Here is a 27,297-nt window from a genome sequence, read left to right on the forward strand (position 1 = left end):
TTTCAGTGAAACAATTTTATGAAAACAAGGGTCGAGTTCCACAATAGATTGATATCATGAAGTTGCTGTAGTGGGCAACTAGATCTATAAATACCTAAAAGTTTCAATGAAATCACTCTAGTGTGACCTTCGACATAGGGATTGACAGTTGAAATCGAGTGGATTTCGTAAATGTAAACCAAGGATTAGTTTGTTACTCATACTTTTTTGAACTAGGACAGTGAACTATGAACTAGATTGCCTACCACCACAGACTAAAATTCCTCTATCTGGCAACGTTCTCAACAGGCTTGCACATGTTCTTTTATTTACATTTTTACGTTGAGAAGATCTGAAGATCTTGTTCTAGCAGAAAGATATATTTTTAATGAAAAATTTACAAAAATGGCATTAAATATCAACGAAAAAAGGTTAGAAAACGTAAGAATTCGAAAAATCGAAAAGTTTTAATGTGGTTTGTCTTTGCACAGTTTTGCCGTTCAGGCGCGTTATGCCAATTTTTATGCTGGCGGAGATGTGGCATGGAGTAAGGATGGTAAATGGATTTTCTGCTTAAATGGATCAGAAATAACCAAAGTAGATGTCCAAACTGGTCTGGTAAATCGGTCTTATGGTTTGAACTACAATGAGGATGGGGATCGAATTAACACGGGTGCTGAGGAAGAAGAGAATGACGATACCATCTACAGCTTTGATTTATCGTCGAATCAAGAATATATGGTCACAGTACATCGCAGTAGCTTGGTTCGGTTGTGGCACCTGCCAACTGGCAAAGTTGAAAAATTATGGAAAAGTCAACACAAAGGACCTGTAGTTAAGGTAGCCTTCAGTGCTGATGCGAAACTAGTTTGTACAAGTGGAGCCGACTCGACGCTAAGAATATGGGATTACGAGAATAGCAGATGTTTGTGCGCCTTGAAAGAATTTACTGGGCCTGCGAATTTGGTACAATTTCATCCAAATCCTGGTAAAAAAGAAATATTTGCTGCTGGGGCTGATAATGCAATTTACAAGTGGAATTTTGAGAGCAAGGAATTGGAAGCTAAAATGAAAGGACATTTATCCCAAGTTACGGACTTTGACTTCTCGGACAGCACTGTGGAGTGCCAACATCTAGTGTCGGTGAGTAGGGACAAAGTGCTAATAGTTTGGAGCTTAGCCGATGGTAAACAACTGAAAGTGGTGCCGTTGTACGAAGAGATAGTAGGCGTTTTTTATAAGGATCCCATTAATGCAATTGTTGCTGGACTGAATGGAAACCTTAAGCAAATCAACTGTACATCAGGTAAAATAACCGTGCTTTTAGAACGTCAAGAGGAAGAGTTCGAATTGAACACATTGCTGCACAATTCCCAGAATAAACAATTGGCGGTGGTAACAACGGATCACAACATATTAATTTTTGAGATAGAGCCAAAACTAAAATGTTTCAAACATCTGATTGGATTTAATGATGAAATTTTGGATGTTTGCTTTTTGGGCGAAACGGAGCAGTTTTTGGCTGTAGCCACGAACAGCAAACACATCAAATTGTATGACATTGAGAATGACATGAATTGTAACATCATTGTGGGTCACAAAGATACTGTGATGACACTATCATCACCCGGATCAAGTAATTTACTGCTGTCTGCTGGTAAGGATTACAGCATTTTCCTATGGACTTTGGACAAGGAGAATGCAACCTTGAAATGTTTGGCCAAGAATACCAGTAGTCACACGGCAACTATCGGCTGTATCAGCTTCGGATTTAATTGTAGCAATATTTTTGCATCAGTATGTCAAAGTGGCAGCATGAAGGTGTGGTCCCTCAAAACAAAACCCAAACAAGAGGAATATGAATTTCTTATAAAGTATGCTGCGCTGGCCCACGATAAAGAAGTGAACAGTGTGTCGTTTTCGCCTAATAACAAAATTATAGCAACTGCTTCTCAGGATAAAACTGCCAAATTGTGGTCAGCTGATTCTCACAGCATTATTGGCACATTACGAGGCCATACGCGTGGCGTTTGGAGTGTTAGATTCTCACCGACTGATCAAATCGTTTTGACAACTTCTTCTGATTGTAGTTTGCGATTGTGGTCCTTGTCGAATTTATCGTGCCTCAAACGTCTGGAACAAACTGCCACTGTTCTGAGAGCTGAATTTATTGATCATGGTAAATATATCGTATCTTCAGGTTCCGATGGCCTGCTCAAAGTATGGAATATTAAAACAAATGCCTGTGTTCAAACTCTGGACGAACATGATGATCGTGTGTGGTCTCTGGCGGTTGCTTCAAAGACGCAAAAGTATTTCTTTAGTGCTGCAGCTGATTCCAAACTTATCAAATGGAAAGATGTAACGGAAGAATGCAAAAATTCTGAAATTGATAAACGACAAGCGGAATTGTTGGAGGAACAATCATTACAAACGCTGTTGCACCAAAATAAGAATTTGAAGAAGGCATTTATTTTAGCTTTGAAATTGGGCAAACCTCGCGTAACTTATAATATTCTAAATCAATTTATACAGAAGCGTGAGCATGCGTCTATTGGCGAATTAATAACACAATTAAACAATGATCGGAAACTAATATTATTGGATCATGTTAAGGTATGGAGTTGTAATGCTCGCTACTCACATGTTTCCAATGTTGTGCTGCATCACCTACTGAAGGAGATGTTGGTTGAACCATCATTACAACGTTCACTAAACGCCAAAAATCTGGTGGAAGTAGTTACACCGTATGTACAGCGACATTTCAAGCGTGTCACAGAACTAAGTAAGGAGCTAAATTTCTTAGACTTTATTGTACAAAATATTTAAATAAAATGTTGTATTTTTACATGAACAACGTAGTGATTTTCTGTATGCTTTAAGGCCATTAACCCTCTGTTTTTGTAAAAATTATTCTTCTCACACGAATTGTCAATTCTTGTAGATCGATTTACTCGCCTTAGCGCAAATATAGAGAGCTGATTTTTAAATGAGGAATTCTTTACTAAATATGTTACGCATCTACAAAAAATAAGTTCTGCATGTCATTTGGGGGCAGAGCTATGGATGCCTAAATTATTAAAAAATATAGACGAACGAACGAAAATTTGTTACAAAAGCAGGGGGTATACTATTAATTTTTCGATTATCTGTCATATTCAGAGTGATTCATAACCTCTATTCCAGAACTTATTTACTATTTTTGGAAAAAAAGTGCAACACAAATCAAAGACATAAATACAACAAGATAAGACATTTTCTTTGCTATCATTCTTCAGTAAATGGCTTTTGAATTTAACATAATGTTATATCACGATATGGTGATATAACATTTTTTTCTTTTATACATTTTTACGTATTTAACCGAATTTACCGATCCAATTGACATAGAATTATTCTTGAATAGATCCTTGAATACATAAATTTCTTTTCTGATACCATTACATGAAATGTTCCTCCTTGGTTGCGATTTTGAATTAACTGCAACCTGTTAAGGGTAATGTTTCTATACAAAGTTTCGTAAACATTTTTTTGTTGCATGCATTTTGTCTAGTCTTAGTTGTATTTATGTCTTTGCACAAATTTAAAAATTATGTACCTTTCCAAGCCATAATACATGGTAGAATAAGAAAAGGTAGCAGCAATACACAGCTGACTGAACTGGGTTGTAACGTTAGTGTCAAATTTCATATGACATTTTATACATTTATTTCTATTTCGATGTACATTGGGGACATATATTTTTTTAAAAAAAATAAATATATCATTCGGAAAAAAAACATTTCCCAGAAAGACTTCTTCATATCAATGGTATGTAACCTCCTCCAAGTTCGAACGATAAGCCGCGCACTAAATCCCCGCTTGTAGAGGCGATACAACGTTTGTTAATAGGTTTGTCCTTATACTTTCTCAGTAAATATTACTCAGTAACTTCTTTTTAGAGAGTAAAGCATTTTATACTCTTTCAAAGGAACAAATTAAAAAAGTAAAAAGACAACATTCAGTAAAAATTTTCAATTTGATTAATATTTACGATTATGATATTTGAATATTTTAAACTTCTGACAACTGCATGAAGCTACAAAATGTTATGTCATGTTCACACGGGCGTTTCAATTACGTTGTTCGCCAGTCGAACGACGTACACGAATCAACCCGTTTCCACGACACCATTCGTAATTAACAGAAACATAAACAAAATTTCCTTCATTTTTGTTTCCCTATTTTCAGGATAATTTGAACCGAAAACACATAAAATATACATTAAATGAATAGGAAAAGCAATAGACTTTACTTCAAATGTATCTTCTATATTTAACTACACACATTTCATTCATTTTTTCCATAAATTCTGAATAATTTTGTATTTTCAATATATTTTCAATATATTTCTATCTATCAATGTTTCTATTTTCAAAATTAAAGAGAGAGAGAGACATGCCAAAACAATGTTTGTGTATACAGACTTTCAGTTATTTGTTTCCGTTTTGTTTCTGATTTTTTACGCGATTTTGAACTAATGGACAAGAAATGTGTGTGGAATTAAAAAGGAAACACAATCAGCTTTTTTCTGCATCTATATAAAATGTTTTGTTCATTAATTTTCATTCATCTTTTTTCTTTTTTCTAACAATTTTTGTGTTTTCAACAAATTTTTCTATTTTGAATTTAGACATGTCATAATTAAGTTTTTCGATAAATTCTCTCATTTGTTAGGGATGGAACATACTTATTCGTCGTTCGGAGAGTATTTCTAATCGAACAACGTAGAAAAATCGTCGTTCGTTCATAGAATTTTGTGTGGGGAATTAAGTAATTTATTCGTAGTTATGGGTCGAACAACGAATAGAGAACGAACGACGTACCGTGGAAACGGGCTATTACTGAACAAAATTCCTTCAGTAAAAATTATAAGTTCTCAGTAGTAAAAATTTCAAAACAAGTTTCTCAATTCATTCTCTTTTACTGAACATTTGTGTAAAAAAACAACATTCAGTAATAATTTGTGATAATTATTACAAATTATCGAGTACGCAGACACACTTAATATGTGGGGTATTTTGTTAAAATTTAAAAAAATAAAGCCCTAATAAACATGTGCTTCTTTGATTTCTAAAACAAAACATTGAAACAGCTTCTCCTTTTTCTATGAATTTCCAGCGACCCCAAACTTTTCTGCAAGAATTCTACTTTCTGCGAGAATTTATGCATTTAGTGGAATGATGTGGAAACAATAAAATTGAAAATGTAACGAATTTTCATTCATGTTTTCCAAAATATTCAACCAAATGTGAAAAATTATTAGTTTTTTAACTTCCAATAATTTATAGACATTTCCTTGTTTTGTTTACAAATACAACTGGCAGTAACGTTACAAACAAAAACAAATTCCTTTGTGGTTGTTGTTCGAGTTGTATTTGTTGTAGTATTAACTTTACCTTATATTTGTTCTACCATTGCCATAATAGGTGTTGGAGTTAAAAAGGATAATTGGTCTCATGTTAGATAGGAAGGTGAGTGTATCTATTTTATATTTACCTAATATTCGTTGTCTTCTTGTTTGCAACTGGGGGCACTTACAAAGTAAATGTTTGAAAGTAGCTGACAAAACGTCAGTTGCTTTGCAAATGTCATAAGTATCGTCATATAACTGCGAAGCTATGTATTTCAAAACGCAACAATTGCGCATTTTTAACGCAGTAAAAAGGCAAAATTGTATAATTTTTTCTGATGCATTCGCAGTTGCAATGTAGAAACAATGCATCTTCGCATAGATCAATTTATTTTGAAGAGATCTCACTTTACAATCAGATATGTGATGGAAAACGATTCGACTCGTTTTGCCATAAATCGAAATCGTATATCTCTAATTTTGGTGAATATTTTAATGAAATTGAAAATGGATTTTAAAAATATTATTCAAATAAGGGCCGTTTGCGAAGCAAAACTATATGTATTATCAGCGGCACTCCGATTATATACCATTTCGATTCTGCAAATCGAGTCGATTCGATTTTCATCACATACCCGAATGACTCGTAATATGTTGAATGTCTTCCAAGAGCCATCTTTGAAGTGCCTTCTTGCTGTAGATCTCACGAAGTTTGCCGATGGCTGGACAGTTTCATTAACTGGTAGGTCGGTAGACTTAAAGCCACCACGAGCTAATTCATCTGGAATTCCCATTATTAGTCCGGTCAAAATAGACATGCGTATAAGGGGGAAATAGCAAAAATTCCCACAAAGCTGAATTTTGGTGGAGAGCTAGGGTTAGCCATTAGAAGCAACGTCCTAAAAGTCCCCATCGATCCCATGTGTGCAAAACAAGTTATTCGGGGTCAAAGGTCATTTTTGGAGGCATTATTCAGTTTTTTTTAATTTTTCTCAAAAACGGTAAGACTTAGCACAAGCCGGCTAAAGTAAAAGTTGTAGATTCAATAATTGTCTACAAGATTGGTCTTTATGATTCTTAAAAAAGACTTACCATTTTTGAGATATCGTGATCTAAAGGTCAAATAAAGAATTAGCCGCGTAAGTACATTTTGAGGAGAACCGGTTAAAGTAACGACACTATGTGTTAGATACTTCCGTAAGCTTTCAAACGATATCCACTTTGCAGTAATCGGTTCAGTAGAACCGGGTCTAACCCGGTTTTTAAATTTGGCCTTTCGGGTCGAATAACCGGCGAACCGGATCCGCAACCGTTGAAAATTATACATTTTCGTAATCAGCGCAACAAACCCTACCTTCGGACAAAATTTGAAAAAAATCGGAGAGTTTTCGTTGGGGTCGTTCCCGTTGGGCTTTCGATTATACATGTGGGTTAAATGGGCTATTTTTGCATAAAATGGCTCTAACATTGAATAACTCTACTAAACACACTCCGATTTTGTTGGAATTTTTTTTAGAAGATAGCTACAATTTCGCTCTTCAAGAAAATATATATTTTTTGGGGGACAGACCCGATTATTTCGCTTATTTTAGCCGGTTCGTCTGAATATGTGCATATTTCCCTTATAAGTACATACAAATCATGTGTTTTTTAGAACAGCTATATCTCAAGAATGGTTCCTTCTAGGAAAAAAATTATAAATGTCAAACTTGTAGATAATTTTTCTGTCTACAATATTTACTTTAGTCACTTTTTGATTAGATCAACCGTTTTCAAAAAATAAATCCGAAAACCTAAAAACCCTTAAATTTTGACCTTTGACCCCGAATAATTTTTTTTGCACACATGGGATCGATGGGGACTTTTAGGACGTTGCTTCTAATGGCAAACCCTAGCTCTCCACCAAAATTCAGCTTTGTGGGAATTTTTGCTATTTCAATGTCTATTTTGACTGGACTATATATTATATGACCCGAAACTCAACAAAGTTAATCGATATTGGGTATATCGTGCAGAGCTTTCCTGTAATCAAGAATAGCTCGAGAGTTTATGATCCAAGATTTGAGAGCCTAAAGATCCGCCTGACCATCGGCATACATATATAGTACTTTTAAACCCCTTCACCAATTTTGCTGCTTTCCCAATGGCAAGAAGCTCTGCCTGAAAGACGCTGCAGCTATCACTAAGCTTAGTTATTGCCTTTCTCCATCCAGAGGAGAACTACTTTAGCCCATGTGTCCCTACTAGGAAAAATAACGGATAAGGGTCATACATGAATGAGATGGGCATATAATATATCGATTTATTTCAAGACTTTCGCATGTCCGAAGTTCGCCATGATCCTGACTCGAAGTCTAAAAGACGTCTTCGCAGTTTGAAACTGGATTAAGATGTCCAAAGGTTGGAGATCCAGGATTACGTTTATGGCTGCCGGAGTTAGGTTAAGATGGGTAGGACAACGGTTACATAGAGTGAGTGTATGACTTGTGGTCTCAGTCCCCAATTGATTTCTTCTTCGTCCGCTCCTCGATATTCCTTTTCAATGTCAAACGGTGGTAGACGATTTTGTACTAAGGTATTTTGTATCTAGAGAAAGTGCCAATGCAACTCCGTTCAAAACTGTAGGCAGGAAATTGGGATTTTTGCTTTTCCTTATGATTAATACAATTTATAACTTATCTGGGTTAACTATTGTCATGACCTGCATTTTGCAAAAATGTACCACTTAGCAGGAGTACACATCATCGCACATCATCACATAGGCATCCACCTTAGTTTTCAGCCGGTCGAAGCACACAAGAATTTCAGTTATCGACAGGAGTGCAGCATCTCATTAATCCATTCCACAAGGATAGAGGAAATGCCTGTGTTGCTGAGAGCAGTATGGATGGAATTAAACTTCACATTATTGAAGGTCCCTTTCGATGTCGAGAAAAGTCGCCAGCGTAACGTTTGAATTCCCCATTTTTATTTCATTAATTTCCTCCTCATGTAGGGCGGTTTCCTCTGATTTTCCTTTGATGTAGGCGTGCTGAGATCTCCAATGAATTAATACCATCATGAAACCTTCTTAAACTTCTATTAACACCGCTTCCTTTCGCTTTTTATTCTATTCTTTTGCGAGTACTTTTCTTTTTCTCCTCTAACAAAATGGATTATAACTTACTTACTTAGCTGGCCCATTACAGAACATTTGTTTTCCATAGACCGAACTAAGAAAAGATCTCCAATTCTCTCTGTTTCGTGCTTCGCTTTTTGGAATGCCGCGCCTTGTCATCTCATCATCCACTTGTTTGCGCCATCTATTCTTTGGCCTGCCAATTCTGCGTGCACCGCCATGTGGCTCGAATTTATACGCCTTTTTAGCGGGTTCATCATCGCTCATTCTTATTATATGGCCTAGCCAACGCAATCGCTGCATCTCGATACGTTTAACCATATTGATATCCTTGTATAGCAGATACAGCTCGTGGTTCATACGACGTCGATATTCACCGTCAACGCAGATCGGTCCGTAGATCTTTCGAAGAATTTTTCTCTCAAACACGCCAAGCACTGCCTAATCTGCTTGCGCAAGTACCCTGGCTTCGGAACCATACATCAGCACGGGTAGTATCAGTGTTTTGTAAAGCGTTATTTTTGTTTGACGAGTTGTGGCTTTGTTTTTGGATTATAACAATGGACCGAAAAGGTTCTCCGGTTCTAATTCTCTTTAGTTCATCTTGGTTGGTGTGATGACTAAATTACAAAAACTACGTAAACATCTATTATACTCTGGTAGAACCTATCTAAGACGCTGAAAACCGTGATGGTGTCTTGTCAGAGTTTCATACCCACGACTTTTCTTGTGTAAGCCGTCAAAAAAAGAAAATTAAAAAAACATTTTTTGTTTGTATATTTATTTTCAAAGTTTAACGGTTATGATTAAATGGATTTTTTCATAAAAGGAAAACATGGTTTTAACGAATCTAACAACAGGAATTGCTGGTATGAACTTGAAATAGTACAAAAATAAAAACATTCACTAAATTAAAGTTGATACAAAAAATGAACGTTAAAAGAATATACAATATTTTCTATAGCTCTTAACAGCAAGGATAACAAATCGTTATAATAAAAACAGAGGAAACAAAATTATAAAAAAATAATAATATAAGTAATAATAATAATTAATATAATTACAAACTTACAAACTGCGTTTTGTGCGCATTCCGCTAAGAGACAAGTAAAAGTGGGACAATCGATAACCATATAACACAGAAAGGATAATAAAGTAACAAAGCAAACACTTGAACATGAATATGCAATGGAGGTTACACAGAAGGTTGATAGTACATATTATCGTTTTAAGCTTAATTATAAATATGTATGTATGTATGGTGTATATAATGTATGTATTACAATTGATGTTTCGTCGCTTTGTTTCATTTTTGAACTTTTCGATTGGTTGGCTTTTTGTTTTTTTTTATTTTGTCTTTATAACAACTATCACTGGTTTGAACACGTGGATTCTCTATAGAGAACATTTGTTCTTTTCATGTCGATTGTAAATATATCTAAAATAATGCTCACAATTGTTTTCTTCTTTTTTAATATATAAGTGAGGGTAGTTGTTGCTTTGTTTTTAGCGTTTATAAAACTACTTCTAAGGGAGATAGAGAGAGAGTTGAGATGATAATTCGTTAGACAGAATCAGTCTATTCAATAGTCATCAACAAATCATCGCCCTCCAGTTTCATGCCGTTGTTGATTTCCATCTTTTTAACAACACCAGCCTTGGGAGCTTGCACAACCATTTCCATTTTCATGGCAGACAAAACAACCAAGGGTTGGCCCTTTTCTACATGGTCGCCTTCCTTGACGCGGACATCGATCACAGTACCGGGCATGGGAGCACCAACTTCGTTCTTATTACTCTTGGAAGCCTTAGGGTGGATGTGCAATTCCTACAACAAATGTTTAACATGAGTGGTAATCGAAATCTTTGACATTGAGACAATGTTTCTTACCTTAACAGCTTCCTTGTCACGAATCAATACGGAACGCAATTGACCGTTCATTTCGAAGAAGACTTCGCGTTCACCGTTAGGTGTCAAGTCCTCGGCCATGGCCAATGTCTTCAAACTGATTGTCTTACCTTTTTCGAGATTAACTTCGAATTCTTCTCCAACCTTTGGTCCAGTTAGGAAAATGCGTGTATCTAATTTGTCGACGGGGCCATAGGCTTCACGGAAGTGCAAATATTCTTCGGTTACAGCGGGATATAAGGCAGCCGACATGACATCACGTTCAGTAATGTGAGGATGGCTTTCTTTAAGGTCCTTCTTCAATTTGTCAAAGTCCAAGGGTGCTAAATTCTCTCCAGGGCGGCCCTCAATGCGTGGCATATCCTTAAGGACACGAGAGCGCAGAGGCTCTGGGAAGCCACCATGAGGAATACCTATGGAACCTTGAAGGAATTCAACAACCGACTTGGGGAATGACAATTCTTCGGCCTTTTCTAAAACTTCATCGGCGGTCAACTTATTTTGCACCATAAATTGAGCCAAATCACCAACAACCTTTGACGATGGAGTGACCTTAATGATATCACCCAGCAACAAATTAGCTTCTCTGTAGGCCTTCTTGACATCCTCGAAGAAATCGCCCAAACCCAAGGAGAAGGCTTGGAACTGCAAATTGGTGTATTGACCACCGGGAATTTCGTTCATGTATACATCAGCGTTGCCAGATTTCATGGTGGTGGTACATTCGAAAGGTGCATATAGGGTACGGGTTTGTTCCCAATAGGCAGAGTATTCAGATACATCACTCAATTCGAATTTGGTATCCAAGGGAGTTCCTTGCAGAGAGGCAACAACGGCACCCATTGAGGGCTGAGAGGTCATGCCTGACATGGAGTCAACGGCAACATCGACAACATCAGCTCCAGCTTCGGCACAAGCCAACATAGATGCAACACCAGCACCAGAGGTATCGTGGGTGTGAATGTGGATTGGAACATCGGGATGTCTGTCACGAATGGCGGAAATCAATAACCTGTGGAGAGAATAAGTGTTGAGTTAATCTCAATCTATGGTATATATAAAAATTCTTTTTCAATTTACTTGGCAGCTTGAGGTTTCAATAGCCCAGCCATATCCTTAATACACAGTACATGAGTACCGGCCTTGACTAACTCATCAGCCAAATTGGTATAGTATTTGAGGTCATATTTGGTGCGTTTGGGGTCACTGACATCACCGGTATAAGAAATGGCAGCTTCAACAACACCACCGGCTTTGCCAGCAGCTTCCATACCCAAAATCAAGTTGGGCAAATAATTCAAGGAATCGAAGACACGGAAGATATCCATACCGGTTTGCACCTATTTGGAACAATCTTGGTTATTAGAATTCATTGAGTGTATGTCAATACTTACAGCCAATTCACAGAATTTGAAAACAACATTATCCGGGTAGTTGGTGTAACCAACAGCATTGGCACCTCTCAACAACATTTGGAATGGGATATTGGGGATCAAATTACGCATTTCTTCCAAACGTTCCCATGGGCATTCGTGAAGGAAACGCAAGGCGACATCGAAGGTGGCACCACCCCAATTTTCCAATGAATACAAATCGTGGAATTTGTTGGCAACATATGGTGAGATGTTCAGCAAATCGTGTGAACGCACTCTGGTGGCCAACAACGATTGATGGGCATCTCTGAATGTGGTGTCCATCAACATGAGATTTTTACGTGAACGAACTTCCTTGGCAAAAGCTTCAGGTCCTTGAGTAGTTAAGATGTGGCGCAAACCTTTTGGAGGTTCGGTAACTAAGTGGCATGAAGAAATGGCATTGAGGGAGGAACCAAAACAAAAACATTGTTACTTAATTGATTTTTAAATATGGGACAGATTTTGTCTTTCGTTTTATTTTAATTTTGTTAGATTATTATAATATGTACATATGTATGTAAGTTTAATACATTAAAGCTTTAGCATTGATTTTATTTATTTTGATTTATAAAAATACTGAGAACCTTCACCCGTATTATATTTGTTTTGGTTAGTTGGGATTGTTAAATTTGGGTCCTAAACATTTAATAAAGGGGGGAATAATATCTACATTGTGGTTATTAAATAATACAAATATACATCAAGAACGTATGTATGTACGTGTGTGTAAATATATAAACATAAATGTACATAACGAACATAAATATTGAATTTAAAAACTAAAAGTAAATTATAGATGCTTGTGGATTCAAAGTCATTAATTGAAATTGTCAATAAAATGGGATTTTCAATACACATATTGAATTACAATTTATCTTAACGAACGACATCAAACATCAGTTTAGCCAAGAAATATCCTTTATGTATTTTTTTCAAGAGAGTTTAGAATAACTGGCTGTATATAGATTTTGGGGTAGTTTTGATTTCAATGCCCTTGTTACTCGAAAATTCAAATATATGTACATTTCGACTAGCATGGACTAATCTACGGTCCAAATGATGGGATATTTACTTGGGCATATCGCGTCGTGAAACTTCTTTCATGCTACTACTAAGTAAGGCCAATATATGAGGGTTACTTTGAAGTCATTTTATGACAACTACAATGTAAAATCTTGTACCTGTTTGTAGAACGGGGAGGAGATAGAGTGCCCAGTGGTATAAAAAAACTAATAGTATGTTTATATATAACCGGATTTAACAAGCCCACTAGGTTCCAAATGTCAATTCCATTGCTTATACCCCGTTTATATATAACCGGATTTAACAAACCGACTGGGTTTTAAATGCCAATTCCATTGCTTATATTTCAAATAAATCCTCATAAAGAAGGTTAACCCTGCAAAAGGCTATAATATAAACATGGCCTAAGCATAGCCTATTTTTTAATATGGAATTCCGTTTAAATCGTACTCATTTTTATTCAATAAAAGTTAAAATGTAATCCATTAAGAAATATGAACCCAGGATCTACCCTCATGTTGGTGGTGTACTATAATGGGTTCCATGGCATATTACCTACCGGGTAACCCAATCACATTATTGACCCAATTCGATACCTAATTGGTTCAAACTACTCTGGCCGTTTTAAAATCATAATTTTCTATTTTTTGGGAATGATAGTTTGAAATATAAATTTTTCACTTCCATCATCGCAAAACGCCATGTTGAAACCGGCAGTTTCTGATTATCGAGTGTGTATTGTATGTATTGTAGAAGAATATAATAGAAATATTGTATTGAAAATGAACAAATTTTGATGTAGTTGCAAAGTGCGAATATATATACCGACATACAACCACAATAAGCCAAATATGAAAAAAATGAAATCTTCTTCCTTGTTAGATAGACTTTGAATCCACATTCCTAGAACACCTTTGGAGTTGTTGTGCGTATAACATACCTTTAGCTTCACCACGTGTTTCACGTTCAATAGCCTCGGGTGATAAATCTTCAATGTTTTCATAAGAACGTGGCGAAGATAATTTCATTGTGCCAACATTATGGTGGGTTTTATGATATCGAACAGTTTATTTTGCGTTTTTCGGTATTTGATTTTTGAAATGATTTGATGCAACATTTTGGGTGGTTTTGTTTGGATTTTTTGTTTGGTTTAGGCGTGGATTAATAACAAAATGCAAAACACATAAAAGTAGATAAATCGAAAATCAAATTTAAGAAACAAAGGGAAAAGAAAGGTTGTTAATTTAAAAAAAGTACATTAAATAAAAGCTGAAACAGATTTTGTTTAAAAGCGTTCTTGTCGTTTTGCGCATTGTTTGTGCTTAAAATTAAAATCACACATAATAAGAAAAGTGCAATATAAGACCCAATGCCAATTAAAAAATTAAAAAAAAAAAAATCAGGTGAAAACCTAGCAAAACTCCTTAAAAGCTGATTTACCCCCAATTCCCAATTCTTCAAAATTCGCTACCTTTGAAGTTAACAAATCAGTATAGAATACAAATAACCATTGATCAAACCTGCACGAAATCTAGCTACAGCAATATAGTTATTATTTCTGATTCAAATAGACTTTTTTATTCACTCAAAATCTTGATCCTCCAATTCAAAATACCTATTACCACCGTTTTTTAATCTTAATTTTTTATGGGACATCTTTAATGATAACACCGATGATAATCATAACTATTTCCCTTACAAACTCACACATGTTCAGAGTGCATTCTACCATTGAAAAAAATATGACAACAAAATTTTCCTAACTTTAAAATTTCCTGAAAGTTAATCCCTTTTTTCAATGCTTCATATTTATTGCATTTTAGCTAGCATTATAAGAACCGAAATGGTTTTAGATAGGCGTCTTTATCAAAAACTGGAAACTTTTCTCACTTACCCAAAGGCACTGATGGTATATGTGGTTTGATTTCAGCTGGTTTCAGACCGGTAGCCAACGGTGTTTGTGGTCCATTCACCAACACCTCACCCAAATAATTCAACAACTTTTGAGCACGATTTTGTGAGACACGGAATTTGAATAGTTGAGGATGTTCATCGATAAAGTATGTATCCAAAACACCGTGGAGGAATTTCTGATTTTCCAAGACGTTCAACAGGAATGGTATGTTAGTCTTGACACCACGGATACGGAATTCACGTAGGGCACGATTCATTTTCGAGGCGGAACTTTGCAAGTCACTGGCATGTGAGATAATTTTGACTAGCAGGGAATCATAGTATGGCGAAATAATTGCACCAGCAAATGCGGAGGCACTGTCCAAACGAATGCCCATACCTTCGCCAGAACGGAAGACTTCCAAACGGCCAGTGCTGGGTTGGAAATCATTGGCGGGATCTTCAGTGGTAACACGACATTGGATGGCATAACCGCGGGGCTTTATTTTGTCTTGAGTATAACCCAATTCAGGCAAAGTCATACCTTCTGCAACGCGAATTTGAGATTGCACCAAATCGATGCCGGTGATTTCTTCGGTGACGGTGTGCTCGACTTGCAAACGGGCATTGACTTCAATGAAATAGAAATTACCACTCTCATCGCACAAGAATTCAACAGTACCGGCATTTTCATAGCCGACATGTTTTGCCAAACGGACAGCAGCCTCAGTCATCTGGTCACGCACTTCCTTGGGCAAACGTGGAGCGGGGGCAATTTCAACAACTTTTTGGTGACGACGTTGGACAGAGCAATCACGTTCATACAAATGTACTACATTGCCAGCCTTGTCTCCCAACAATTGAACTTCAATGTGACGGGGACGTTCAATGAACTTTTCAATGAACATAGCACCATTACCGAAAGCAGCCTTAGCTTCAGAACTGGCTCTCATAAACATTTCCTCGACTTCATCCATTTTACGCACGACACGCATACCACGGCCGCCACCACCATAGGCAGCTTTGAAAATAACTGGCAGGCCATGTTTCTTACAGAATTCCAAGGCTTCTTCTTTTGTTGTTACGGGACCATCTGTACCTGGAACAATTGGTACACCAGCTTCGATGGCAGCAATACGAGCAGCAACTTTATCACCCATCTGTTGGACAACCTTTGGTGAGGGGCCAATAAAGCGAAGACCAGCATCGATGACAGCCTGGGCGAAATCACTGCGTTCCGAAAGGAAACCATAACCGGGATGCACAGCATCCACATCATTCTCTTTGCATACACGAATGATTTCTGGAATGTTTAAGTAAGCTTCTACTGGAGGCAAGCCCTTGCCGACCAAATAGGATTCGTCGGCTTTTTGACGATGCATGTGCATTTTGTCCTGTTCCGAGTAGATAGCTACCGACTTAATGCCCAATTCTGTACAGGCACGGAAAACACGAATGGCAATTTCACCACGGTTGGCCACCAACACGGAGCGAATGGGTTTGTATTCAACCTACAATCAAGAAGAGAGTGATAACAAACTTAAAAAATCCTAACTTTCAATGCGGGTTTGATGGACTTACCTGAGTGGAGTAGGCATTTTTGTTGTACAAATAAACGCGAACACGTGGTGATGTTTGGCGCAATGCTTTAAAGGCCGATTGGGCTGCTCCGAACAACATTTTGAACTGAAATTAGTATAAAAAAATCAATTAAATTATTATATTTTTGTGGGAATTATGTGACAGTTGATGTCTTGATTTATTAATTGCAAAAATAAAAACGGCAATAAACGAAGTGTGAAAATTGAAACCAACAATGCGGCTTTTGTGGTTGCGGAATATTGATTCTGTTGGCGTGGTATTGTTATCTGTTATCTAAAGCTTAGGTAGCAAACATTTTGTACATTTTGTTCATTATTCTGACGTAGATTTAATAAAGCCGTTTGAAAGGTTTTATACTGTGGTTTCATTTACTATACGAGCCTTTGCGGCTAAATGTTTAGACTGCGGTCAATGAGTTTTTGTGATTTTGCTTAACATTTTAATACTGAATTTAAGACAGATTTTAAAAATAATCATTTAAGACACACTGTGATACATGTACCGAAAACACTATAATTTCAGCTTCTGAAAGAAACTGCAAAACAACTTTACTTTATGGTTCTACTTTGGTGAAGTCACACTGATTCAGTGAAACTCTGTTTTCTGTTTCAAGTTCGTAATGTTTACATTGCTGTTTGAATTACAAAATCGAATTGCTGAGTGAATGGCAAATGAATGTCTGTAGGTCAGTGGATTTCCTCGAACCTCGAGCATTTAATGTGAGCGAGTAGTGTATGGAAAATGTTATTATAGCTGCAAATTTTATGCAACAACAAATGGAATTGTTAAACAATTGCGTGGTAACAAAGGATTTTTAATAATATTGGCATTGTTAATTGGAATGATAGAAATAAGAGCAACAACTTCAAATTGCTTTTATTATACCGTGGGTAAATATCAAAAATTACATCCTATAATTGCAATAAATGGATGTTCAATTTTATGTTTGTCTTTTTTAAACAATTCTCCCCATGTTGGTTACACGAATTTCTCATTGCAGAATCTCGCCAACTGTGTGTTAGTAATACAGTAGTAATTTAAGTTTAGGACTTTGGATTAGTTTAATAAGAAAAATATTTTAACCCCATCAAGACTTATGACAGACACATGGGTACTTAGCAGGTTGCTACGAGAAAGCTTCACAGAATGCGCAAATTATTAGTGGCTCGTAGTCGTGATTCTAGTTATATTAAATTATGTCTTTTCTTTGGAATAGGAAACTTCTTTAGATATTATATGGTTTGTATTAAATGTTTGGTCAGACTAACCCCCTGTTTTTGTAAAAAAAATTATTCTCCTCACACGAATTGTCAAATTTTGTAGATCGATTTACTCGCCTTAGCGCAAATGTACAGCGCTGATTTTTAAATGAGGAATTCTTTACTATATATGGAACGCGTCTACGAAAAATTATGTATGTATGTCATCTGGGGGCAGAGCTATGGATGCTTAAATTATTTCGAATATAGACGAACGAACAAAAATTAGTTACAAAAACTGGGGGTAAGTTCCTTACTTTTTGTCTAATTTCGGTAATTAACAATACTTTTCCATAACAGACTAAAATAGTGGCACTAATTTTTGTTATGGTGGCAGAAAAGTTTGTGAATAATTTCGTCAACACTCAACAACTGAGCCACTATGTTGTTATTTTTCGATCGCCTATTGGATATTCAATGCATTTGTCAACAAAAAATCTGGTATTGGCAAGTATAAAATTTCTGAGTGTCTATTTTTTAAACTTGAACTTGAAACAAGTTTTGAATTTTTATTGAACTTGTTTGCCAAAAACACAGTATTTGCAAAACAAGTAGAAACGTGTGCCAGTCATAAAAGATGTAAATTGGTTTATACAGGTAAACATGGTTATAATGAATATAGCAGCTTATCCAATGCAATGACAATTTGGAACGATTTCTATTCCCAGCAAACCAAAATCGGAAGAAACATCAGAGTTCGGACCGAATTCGGTCCGAAAGTCGGATGAAACGTTCGAGTTCGGATCCGAATTCGGTCCGAACTCTGACCGAAAGTCATATGGCGCGGTTGACGTGTTCTCTGACCGAAATTCGGATGAAAATCGGATGTTTTACCCGACTTTCGGACCGAATTCGGTCCGCACTCTGATGAACTATCGGGTAAATTTCTGATTTATTTACCGACTTTCGGATAGATATCGGTCCGAATTCGGAAGTAAAATCTTATGAAATTCAAAAGTATTTGCCGACTTTCCGACCGAATTTGTACCGAAGTCAGATGAACTATCGTATGAACTTCTGATTTATTTACCAGAATTCGACCAAAATTTGTTTTTATTATTAAAATATGTTGAAAATACACAGTTAATTCATGAAATATCCAAATCCTATAAAAGTTTATCTACTATAAACACATTAAAGGTTTTAATTATCATTTTATGCTGTGTTAAATACGCGACTTGGTGGAAAAGCAAACTGTGGAGAACAACAAATTTGTCAACACGATCTGTGAAATATGTATGTAAAACAATTGTTATTAATACATATATGAAATAATACATGTCTTCACATGCAAAAATTGTTGATACACCTAAAAGTGTTAAGAAACTTAACTTTGGCCATATACAAATATAAAACATATGACTTTCCACGTAATAGTGTTGAAGTTTGACGAAGAAAATCTTTACTTTCATTAACTTCATAAAAATAAAGAAATATGTATGGAACTGATCACTATGAATAACATTTATGGGCCGATTCCGTACAGCGAGGCGAGTCATGTCGCGTCGTCTATCGTTTCTGTGACAAAATTTAAAAAATGCACTACGTACAGCGATAGATAATAATCGTCGATAACAAGTTATTTTTATTTTTTTTATTATTAACATTTCGGCGACAATATTTGACGACGTCAGGCGATATTGCCATACGGAATCGAAAAATTGCATTTGGCAACGCGACACGACTCGCTGTACGGAATCGGCCCATTAAACACTATCATGCATCAACACGCGTAACAAAAATAAACCAAATTTGTTCTCCGATACAGAAATTAAAACCCGAGCACTCAATTTTTCGTTCGTACTGCACATCAACAATTACACATTTACAATATGCGAGCGAAAAATGTACAATTCTTTTCTCCCTGCTTATTTACACTTAATTTTCCCAAAGTAGCATGAGAGAAAATAGAAAAATTCCCTTCAGAGAGGGAGAGAGAAGACGGGGAAAAGTTCGTCAGAGCGTCGGAAAAAACTTCCGACTTTGAGCAGACGCGTCGGACGTCCGACATTGTGTTTGCTGGGTTGGTATACAATTGTATAGAAACACATACATATGCAACAGATACAACGGAATTTTCAATGTTAAGAAGTTCGTTAAAAAGATATATAAAAATACCCTTATATAGAAGTAAAGAGGTTTAACATGAACCAATAAAGTTAATAACACTATGATACAAAAGTGGACAAAATTTTTTTGCAGGATTTCTGATGCACAAATTCGGTTTTGTGGGAGTCCATAGAAGACGAAAATAGCTTTGGTCTCTTTGGGTCACTTCGGTTTTTCATTTTATAACGGTAAATGTAGTGAAAAATGGGCTTTCTTGGATTTTCAACTTTAAACGTACATTACTTCTTTTTTCCACAACCGATTTGAACACACTGTTTTTCGTTATAAAGGGGAGAGTAATGCCTTTCGAACAAGCCATAGATTTTTAAAATCGGTTAACAAATGGCTTAGTAATAGTGGTTTAAGTGTGACAAAAACGCATTAAAAATCAGTAAAATGATTTTCCTTGTGCTCTAGGCTGCGTAAACGACACCTAACAGTACAATTATTTACTGTTAGCAAGTAGGAAATTTAGTTGGCTTTACAAAATGGGAAAAACCAACGAAATCGGTTGAAAAATTTTTGTTTTTTTTTTCATATTTTCCTTTATAGAAGATGGGTTATCTTAGCATGTATGATTCTAATTGTGATTATCCTGCTTAACAATTACGCACAAGGTATCAATGTTTTATAAAGGAAAATATGAAAAAAACCAAAAAGTTGAAACACAAAAAATGCCATAACGCATTCATTTTTCAACGGATTTTCTTGGTTTTTCCCATTTTGGAAAGCCAACTAAATTTCCTACTTGCTAACTGTAAATAATTGTACTGTTAGGTGTCATTTACGCAGCCTAGAGCACAAGGAAAAACATTTTACTGTTTTTTAATGCGTTTTTGTCACACTTAAACCACTATTAGTTAGCCATTTGTTAACCAATTTTAAAAATCTATGGTTTGTTCGAAAGGCATTACTCTCCGCTTTATAACGAAAAACAGTGTGTTCAAATCGGTTGTGGAAAAAAGAAGTAATGTACGTTTAAAGTTGAAAATCCAAGAAAGCCAATTTTTCACTACATTTACCGTTATAAAATGAAAAACCGAAGTGACCCAAAGAAACCAAAGGTATTTTCGTCTTCTGTGGACTCCCACGAAACCGAATTTATGCATTAGAACCCCTGCAAATTTTCACTGTAGCACAGTGTAATTAAGCAATCGGATTTAATTGCAAAAAAAAAACACATACACACATATTCAACTTGAAAATTGTGTCTAAAATATAGGAAATTTGCGCAATTTCAAAATAAAACAAAAATAAAATTATTTTTCAAAAATTCTATAGCTTGCCGATCAAACGAACGTCAACGACCGATCAAAGAACGTCAACAAAACGAGAAAAGTAGATCAGGGAAAATCGATCGATAAATATGATTTAGTGAGTCATAAAGATAAATACATAAAGGGTCTGTTCCAGAACTGCAAGAATCTACTAATTTTTATTATTTTTTCCGATAACGTAAAGGAAAAATGTTATCGTAGTAAAAATTAGTAGCTTCTTGCAGGTTCTGGAACAGAGCAAAAGATAGTAGCAATGAAATTTGTGCAAATGTTATTTTTGGTTTAAAATACATTGAAATTGTTTCGATATATTGTCACCATAAATGCCCTAAGATGTAACCCACAAAACCAAAGCGTTACTGGAGAAACAAAAAACCTTATAAAATGAAAAACTGTTTTATAGAATATCAATCTTATGAGGGCGAGTATTTGGAGTAGTATCACTCACGTACGAATGGGGGTAAGTAATAAAACTAAAACCATGAAAACGCATGGTTTTGGGATCCGTAATTATAACAACATTCTTAAATAGGATCATTATTTTTGAACCTAGAAGCTTGAAATTTTGCCAGAGCACGTATTTTAGATTTATGTACAAGATTCCATCAAAAAAAAAAAAAAAAAAAAAATAATTTCGATTTTCATGTGGATTACGTCTTTGGGCATTTATGGTGACGATATGCATTCCGCTTATAAGCACTTGAAATTTGGTCATCATTCTTTCGTTTTGGCTTAAAAAAATTGTTTTTATGCACCGGCTCAAAATACTTTGGATGATAGTAAATTTGTTCACCGGGTTTAAATTGTCATATTGGATATTACGATACCCAAAAAACGAACTAAATGTGAAAAAGACAATTAAGTGGATAAAGACTCGTCAATAAATCCCAATATAAAGCGCAAGTCTTCGGAGATTGAGCGTGCAGTTAAAGTCTGATTTAGTCAAATGCGTTCGTCTGGAGCTGTTATTTCAAGCAATATGCTATTTATGAAAGCTGAGCTGAACTAATTGCAATAAAAGTAATAAAACCATTTACTCCATCTACTGACTGTCTATGGCGGTGACAAAAAGCAAAAAAATTATTGACGATTTTAGAAAATCAATAAATATTATTAAGTGATTTAAAAAGGTATATTTTTGTATTAACATACAATGCGGTTTTTGACGTGCAGTGCAAGTTTTGTGAAATAACCACGGAAGAGGTGTTAATGAAAACCATGTATTGGATATAATGCCCGATGAAGAGTTTCGTGCAATCTGATAGCAATTTACAATGTTATGGAGAGCCAAAGGATGAAGATATCATCAGAGAAGTCATATCAGAGATAATGAATTATCTGAAAACGATTATTCAGGAAATGAGATTTCCTACAAAAAGTAATTATAAATGCCAGGCAATAAATTCAATTCTATTTTGTACAACGCACAGGCAAAAATAACTGGCTTTTTATACTCTCCACCATAGTATGAAGGGTATATTAACTTTGTTTGTACGTTTGTAACGCATCATTTGCAACACTATCTATATATAATGTTTGGTTTACATTCGGCGTCGTTTCGTGATTTCGCGCGGAATCAAGCAAAATTTATCATGATTGCGCATACAAAAATGAAATCATCTCATTTCGTGATTTCAGCGAAATCAACATCGAAATCACAGTACACATCATATACAACCCTGTTTTTGCCTAAAAAAGTACCAAAAGTTGCAACACTTTTCACGTATCACAATAAACAAGGTAGATGTTCAATTGCTGCAACAAAATATTTTAGTATACAAATTTGTAAACAATTTGAAGAAAATATTATACGGCGTTTATATTATAGTTTTTTGCAGGGTTAACCTTCTTTATGAGGATTTGTTTGAAGTATATACAATGGAAATGACATTTGAAACCCAGACCCACTGGGTTAACCTTGTTATATATAAACGGCCTATTAAATTTGTTACAATGCTATTTTTCATTGTGTTGCCGTACTTTTTAATGGCAATGTTAGAAAAAAGAGCAAATTGTCAAAAATTGCTTCCCCATACAAATTTCTTAAAAAATACGGGAACGGAAAAATGACGAAAATTGCAAAAATTCCAGCATAAATGTCAAAATCAACGTATCATATTAGATGCCAAGATCTATTTAATAGGTCACGTAAGTAGCACAACAACAACTCATTTTTGGCGGAAAATTCTTCAATATGTCAAAATGTTTGTTTACGTTTTCATACAATTTTTTCACAATAACAAAAAATTTGACAGATTGAAAGCAATCAGCTGGACGTTTTACGCCATGATTAGATGCTAACGAACATGATTGCTGCTAGTTTCTACTAGGCCAAAATTGTATGGCAGAAAACAGGAGAAGAGGGTGTTATTCGGCGCTATTTTTGTTTAAAGAGAAGTGCAAGTCTTGCTAGATTTCGGAGTACGGGAACGCATTTTTAGCACTAAACGGGAAAACTGCTGTAAGTTGTAATATTTTGCAAGTTCTGAGCACAAGTTTTATCTATCAAAATTTATTATTATGATGTCTCAACGATAAAATCATTTTTTTATTTTTTCATTTTTTTATTACTATACACAATTAATACGATATATAGATAATTTTATTATAATTTTTCAAATAAAGTTGTAATGTTCTATATTGTCGTATATTTTTGATGATTAATTCAATTTACAAAATTTGTTTTGAAAATTCATGTTCGATCAGCTGCGCATATGCATCTACCTTGATCATTGTGATATGTTTGAAATCAACAAAAAATAAGTGTAAACACCGGGGTGTATTTCAAGATTTCGTGAAATCCAGTGGATTTTGGAGCGCAAGTGTAAACTTGGCATAAAGTAAACAAATATTTGTATGTTTCTTTGATTGTTTGTTTAAAATTGATGGACTCAAAAACCGCTGAAACGATCTTGCTGAAAATTTCAGGGTATATTACTCGCCTGAAAGTAATAAAGGTTATAAAAAGTTTCGAAATTCTGCTCAGATCCGGAGATATAGCATCAGAATCGGAGGTACCTCCAAAAAATGTAAAGTTTGTTTGCATATATCTATAGAACGGTTACAGATACAGTCTCCAAATTTGGAATGTGTGACGGAATTTGGCCTACAAAAAATGTGCTAAAATATATCGAAATCGGTTCAGATGTGGATATAGCTCCCATATATATTTTCGTCCGAATTCAAGTATTTGATATACCAAACACGCTATATATGTCCGATTTCAATGAAATTTTGAATGTGTGACGGAATTTGGCCTACAAGTAAATGTGCTGAGGGGTAGCGAAGCGCACCGGGTTCAGCTAGTAAAGTATAAATATTTTTTATCGGTGTAAAATTCTGAATCGATATATGCATTTCAATTCCTCCGTCTGTGTTAATCCCTCTAGCAGCCACAAAAATAGAGATAGATCGCTGAAATTGTGGAAAGATGCATCTTTTGTTTGCAGTTCGAATATTGGTTATAATAGTCAAAGTGTTGGTATAGCCCCCATTTTCAGCTACATTAAATTAGCTATAATTTAGCATTTAGGGTTCCTCATGGTCAAAAAACTTATCTATCAAAAATTGCGGATTTAGGTCCATGTTGATCGAATTTTCTAAAATTAGTTATTTGGGGTTCTTAGTGGTCAAAAGACTTCTCCGTCTAAAATTGTGGGAATTGGTAACAGCAAGAACATTAATTATTCTATATTAGTTCAGAATATTTCATGGTTTTACTGATTGTGATTATAAACGGATTTCGATATATAAGTCCCCCTTATATGCATTGCATTGCTTGCATTTTCCGCAGTGCTTATATCCGAAAAATACTGTACATATAATGGATGTTCCCATTTAAAAAGAAAGAAAAAAAATACAAATATATATGTATATATGAATTTTATGCTTTTTGATGTACTCGTGTACTCGCTTTTCGAGTAAAAAGTAGTAATTGAAGATTCTTGCACGCAAAGGGACAGAGCTTTTATTATGGTAAATGTGTATAGTAAAAATTTCAAAACTTGTAAATTCTTCTGCAACAGAGCTAACATATCGTCGCACAAAGTCCACAAGATGACATATACTCCCTATTGATTGGATTTTAAAAGCAAAATAAACTACTTTCGAGTCATTTAAATGAATAGTCACTCTTAATTTTAAGATTATCTGAAGAAGTCTCTAAAATCTATTCGGTCCTGTACTATATTACACTTGGGTCATTATTTAAAATAAACTAAGTATCTAATGTTATAAAATGAATTTATGAGTTTAATACCAAAATTGTTGCTGTGGTATTAAAAATTTAATCAACGCAATAATTTAAAATATCATACAATAACATTTATTAATGCCTTCACATTGATAACATATAACACGTTCCCCAAAAATGTTTATTACTGATTTTATTTTTAACATATTTTATCTTGGTTAATAAAACATTGAAACAATTAACCTTATTCAAGGGGACTGATCAATCTTAAAAATTCGTTTTATGAACTTCGGTCTGATTTCGTTTTGTTTTGAATAACAAGAACTACAAAAATAATATAAATGCAGTCCAAATTTAATATGATTTATGGCATTTTAATTGAGGTATAATGGAACAAAGGAGGCTGCTCTGGTCTGCTATATAATCAGGCTAGAGTGTCGGGCGATAAAAATATTTTTGTTTCGATTGAAATTATACTGAGGTCCAGTCCAGCCATAATATTGAACTTTGTCATAAAGTTCACATTAGATTTAAGCGGACAATGTAAATTTGTGGAAATCGGGAATGACTCAATGCACTCAATATAAAAACAATAATACCTTTTTCTTATCTTTAGAATAAAAATATAGCTTTAAGATTTTGTATTATGGTCTGATAACTATTACTAATCTACATATTTTGTATAATGTTGTGTTTAGAAAGTTGTTTTCTTGCTAATGCATTCAACATTTTTCTTATTATCAAATATTCCGACGAAAGGTCTGAAAATATGTTTTTATACATAGCCCGTTACATTGGTCATAAATAACTTATTTATTTTGTTTGCGTTATTTGCTTTTTTATTTTTTGTCGCAGATAACCTTTGATTTGCCAATACGACTAATAATAAATATTATTGTTTGCGATTTGAAATATTGCTCGGATGTTTCAAATCGCATGCATAGATATTGTTTCCATTCTGCTATAGAGGACATAAAACACAATATGCAGTACTTTCTTAAATGGAAAAAATTTCAAAAGTCGTAAAAGAATTGAACTGTTTACCAATTGTCATAGTAATGCTAATAGTGTTGAACAATGTTTAATGCGAATGAGACCTCGATGTATTCTAATCAATGAGCATCTAAGATACTAAATTACAATCATCCCACTGTAAAACTTTAAAAATATGTACGTTAAATCGGGAGGAATAGTGATATGGGACATACGGGTATACCGAAACATGGAACTATATTGTTCGTTTTCTGCTTGAGTTGCAGAATTCCACTACTGGACTTTTTATATTGGTTGTATATAATTCTCATATATATGCACACCATGGTTGAAGAAGTAATGTGTTTGCATTAATTTCACATTAAAAATATTTTCATCATCTTAATATTTCCGCTTTTTGACGGTAATAAAAAAGACTTACAGAGTTCCACTACTGGGATTAAAATACTGTTCTTTGTTATAAGTTAAATTTTGTAATAAATAAATAAAATACTGTTAAGAAAGTAACTGGTGGCTATTCATAGTTGTGCAAACAAAAAAAAAAAAAAAAAAACTCATTTTTCATGATTATTTGTAAGTTGTTCCTTCTTTCATATGAAAGAGCACATCTTATAGTACTTTTGGAATGTTAAACAGTTTTGCGGTAAATAGCTTTCGTAAGTGACCCATTATTTGTAAAAGCGTTTTGCGAATGGTGTAAGGTGATACAATAATACCAACTGATGTCTTCAGTTGCTGTCAAAACATATTTTTAATCAAAAATAAATAACAAATATTTCTGTTTTATAAGGAATATCTGTGTACAACATCTTTATTTAAGCTTCGCGAAGAATATTTTACAGTTTTTTTCTAATTTTTATGGATATTTCGCGCAAAAAATATGACAGCAAATGAAGACTACGGCCTGAATTCGACTTTTGGATCACCTTATTAAATTCACCTTGGTTTTGCGGTGCCAACGATAGATCGAAAACGAATGGGCCGATATTCGTGAATTTTTGTGGGCGTTTTAAGAACCCAATAATATTATCCTTAAGTGAAACAGAATTCAACAAAAAATCTTCTTTAAAAAATTGTGACCTGTCAAAGCCAACATTTCGATTTTAACGCCAAAAAATGACCGTTTTTTGACCAAT

General features: G+C 34.8%; 2 protein-coding genes across 3 annotated transcripts in view; one reads left to right on the top strand and one right to left on the bottom strand.

Annotated features, from left to right (window-relative positions):
- The first annotated feature begins 242 nt into the window (after positions 1-242).
- Positions 243-2,837, top strand: LOC141387555 (transducin beta-like protein 3). Its single transcript, XM_073957438.1, has 2 exons — positions 243-410; positions 471-2,837. Exons 1-2 carry the CDS (start codon positions 385-387, stop codon positions 2,806-2,808), a joined length of 2,364 nt encoding a protein of 787 aa, XP_073813539.1. The 5' UTR covers positions 243-384; the 3' UTR covers positions 2,809-2,837.
- Positions 2,838-9,948: 7,111 nt separating this feature from the next.
- The window catches only part of PCB (Pyruvate carboxylase), a 38,915-nt gene continuing 21,566 nt past the window's right edge, over positions 9,949-27,297 (bottom strand). Inside the window, exons 3-9 of one of the 2 annotated variants that reach the window (XM_073988207.1) lie at positions 16,311-16,415; positions 14,731-16,240; positions 13,777-13,824; positions 11,793-12,190; positions 11,479-11,738; positions 10,381-11,410; positions 9,949-10,317 (exon numbers count right to left, since the gene is read on the bottom strand). In XM_073988207.1, coding sequence (XP_073844308.1) covers positions 10,069-10,317; positions 10,381-11,410; positions 11,479-11,738; positions 11,793-12,190; positions 13,777-13,824; positions 14,731-16,240; positions 16,311-16,409 — 3,594 coding nt within the window. In that variant the 5' untranslated portion in view covers positions 16,410-16,415 and the 3' untranslated portion in view covers positions 9,949-10,068. The remainder of the gene's footprint in view (positions 10,318-10,380; positions 11,411-11,478; positions 11,739-11,792; positions 12,191-13,776; positions 13,825-14,730; positions 16,241-16,310; positions 16,416-27,297) is intronic. The other variant, XM_073988208.1, reaches the window with a different exon arrangement.

Source organism: Musca autumnalis, unplaced genomic scaffold (assembly GCF_047663935.1).
Source record: "Musca autumnalis isolate F117 unplaced genomic scaffold, ASM4766393v1 scaffold_5, whole genome shotgun sequence".
NCBI classification, from domain to species: domain Eukaryota; kingdom Metazoa; phylum Arthropoda; class Insecta; order Diptera; family Muscidae; genus Musca; species Musca autumnalis.

Coding starts and splice junctions, on each gene's coding strand:
- LOC141387555 (XM_073957438.1), top strand. CDS start 385: ATGGCATTAAATATCAACGAAAAAAG. Junction 411..470: donor TTAAATATCAACGAAAAAAG/GTTAGAAAACGT, acceptor GTCTTTGCACAG/TTTTGCCGTTCAGGCGCGTT.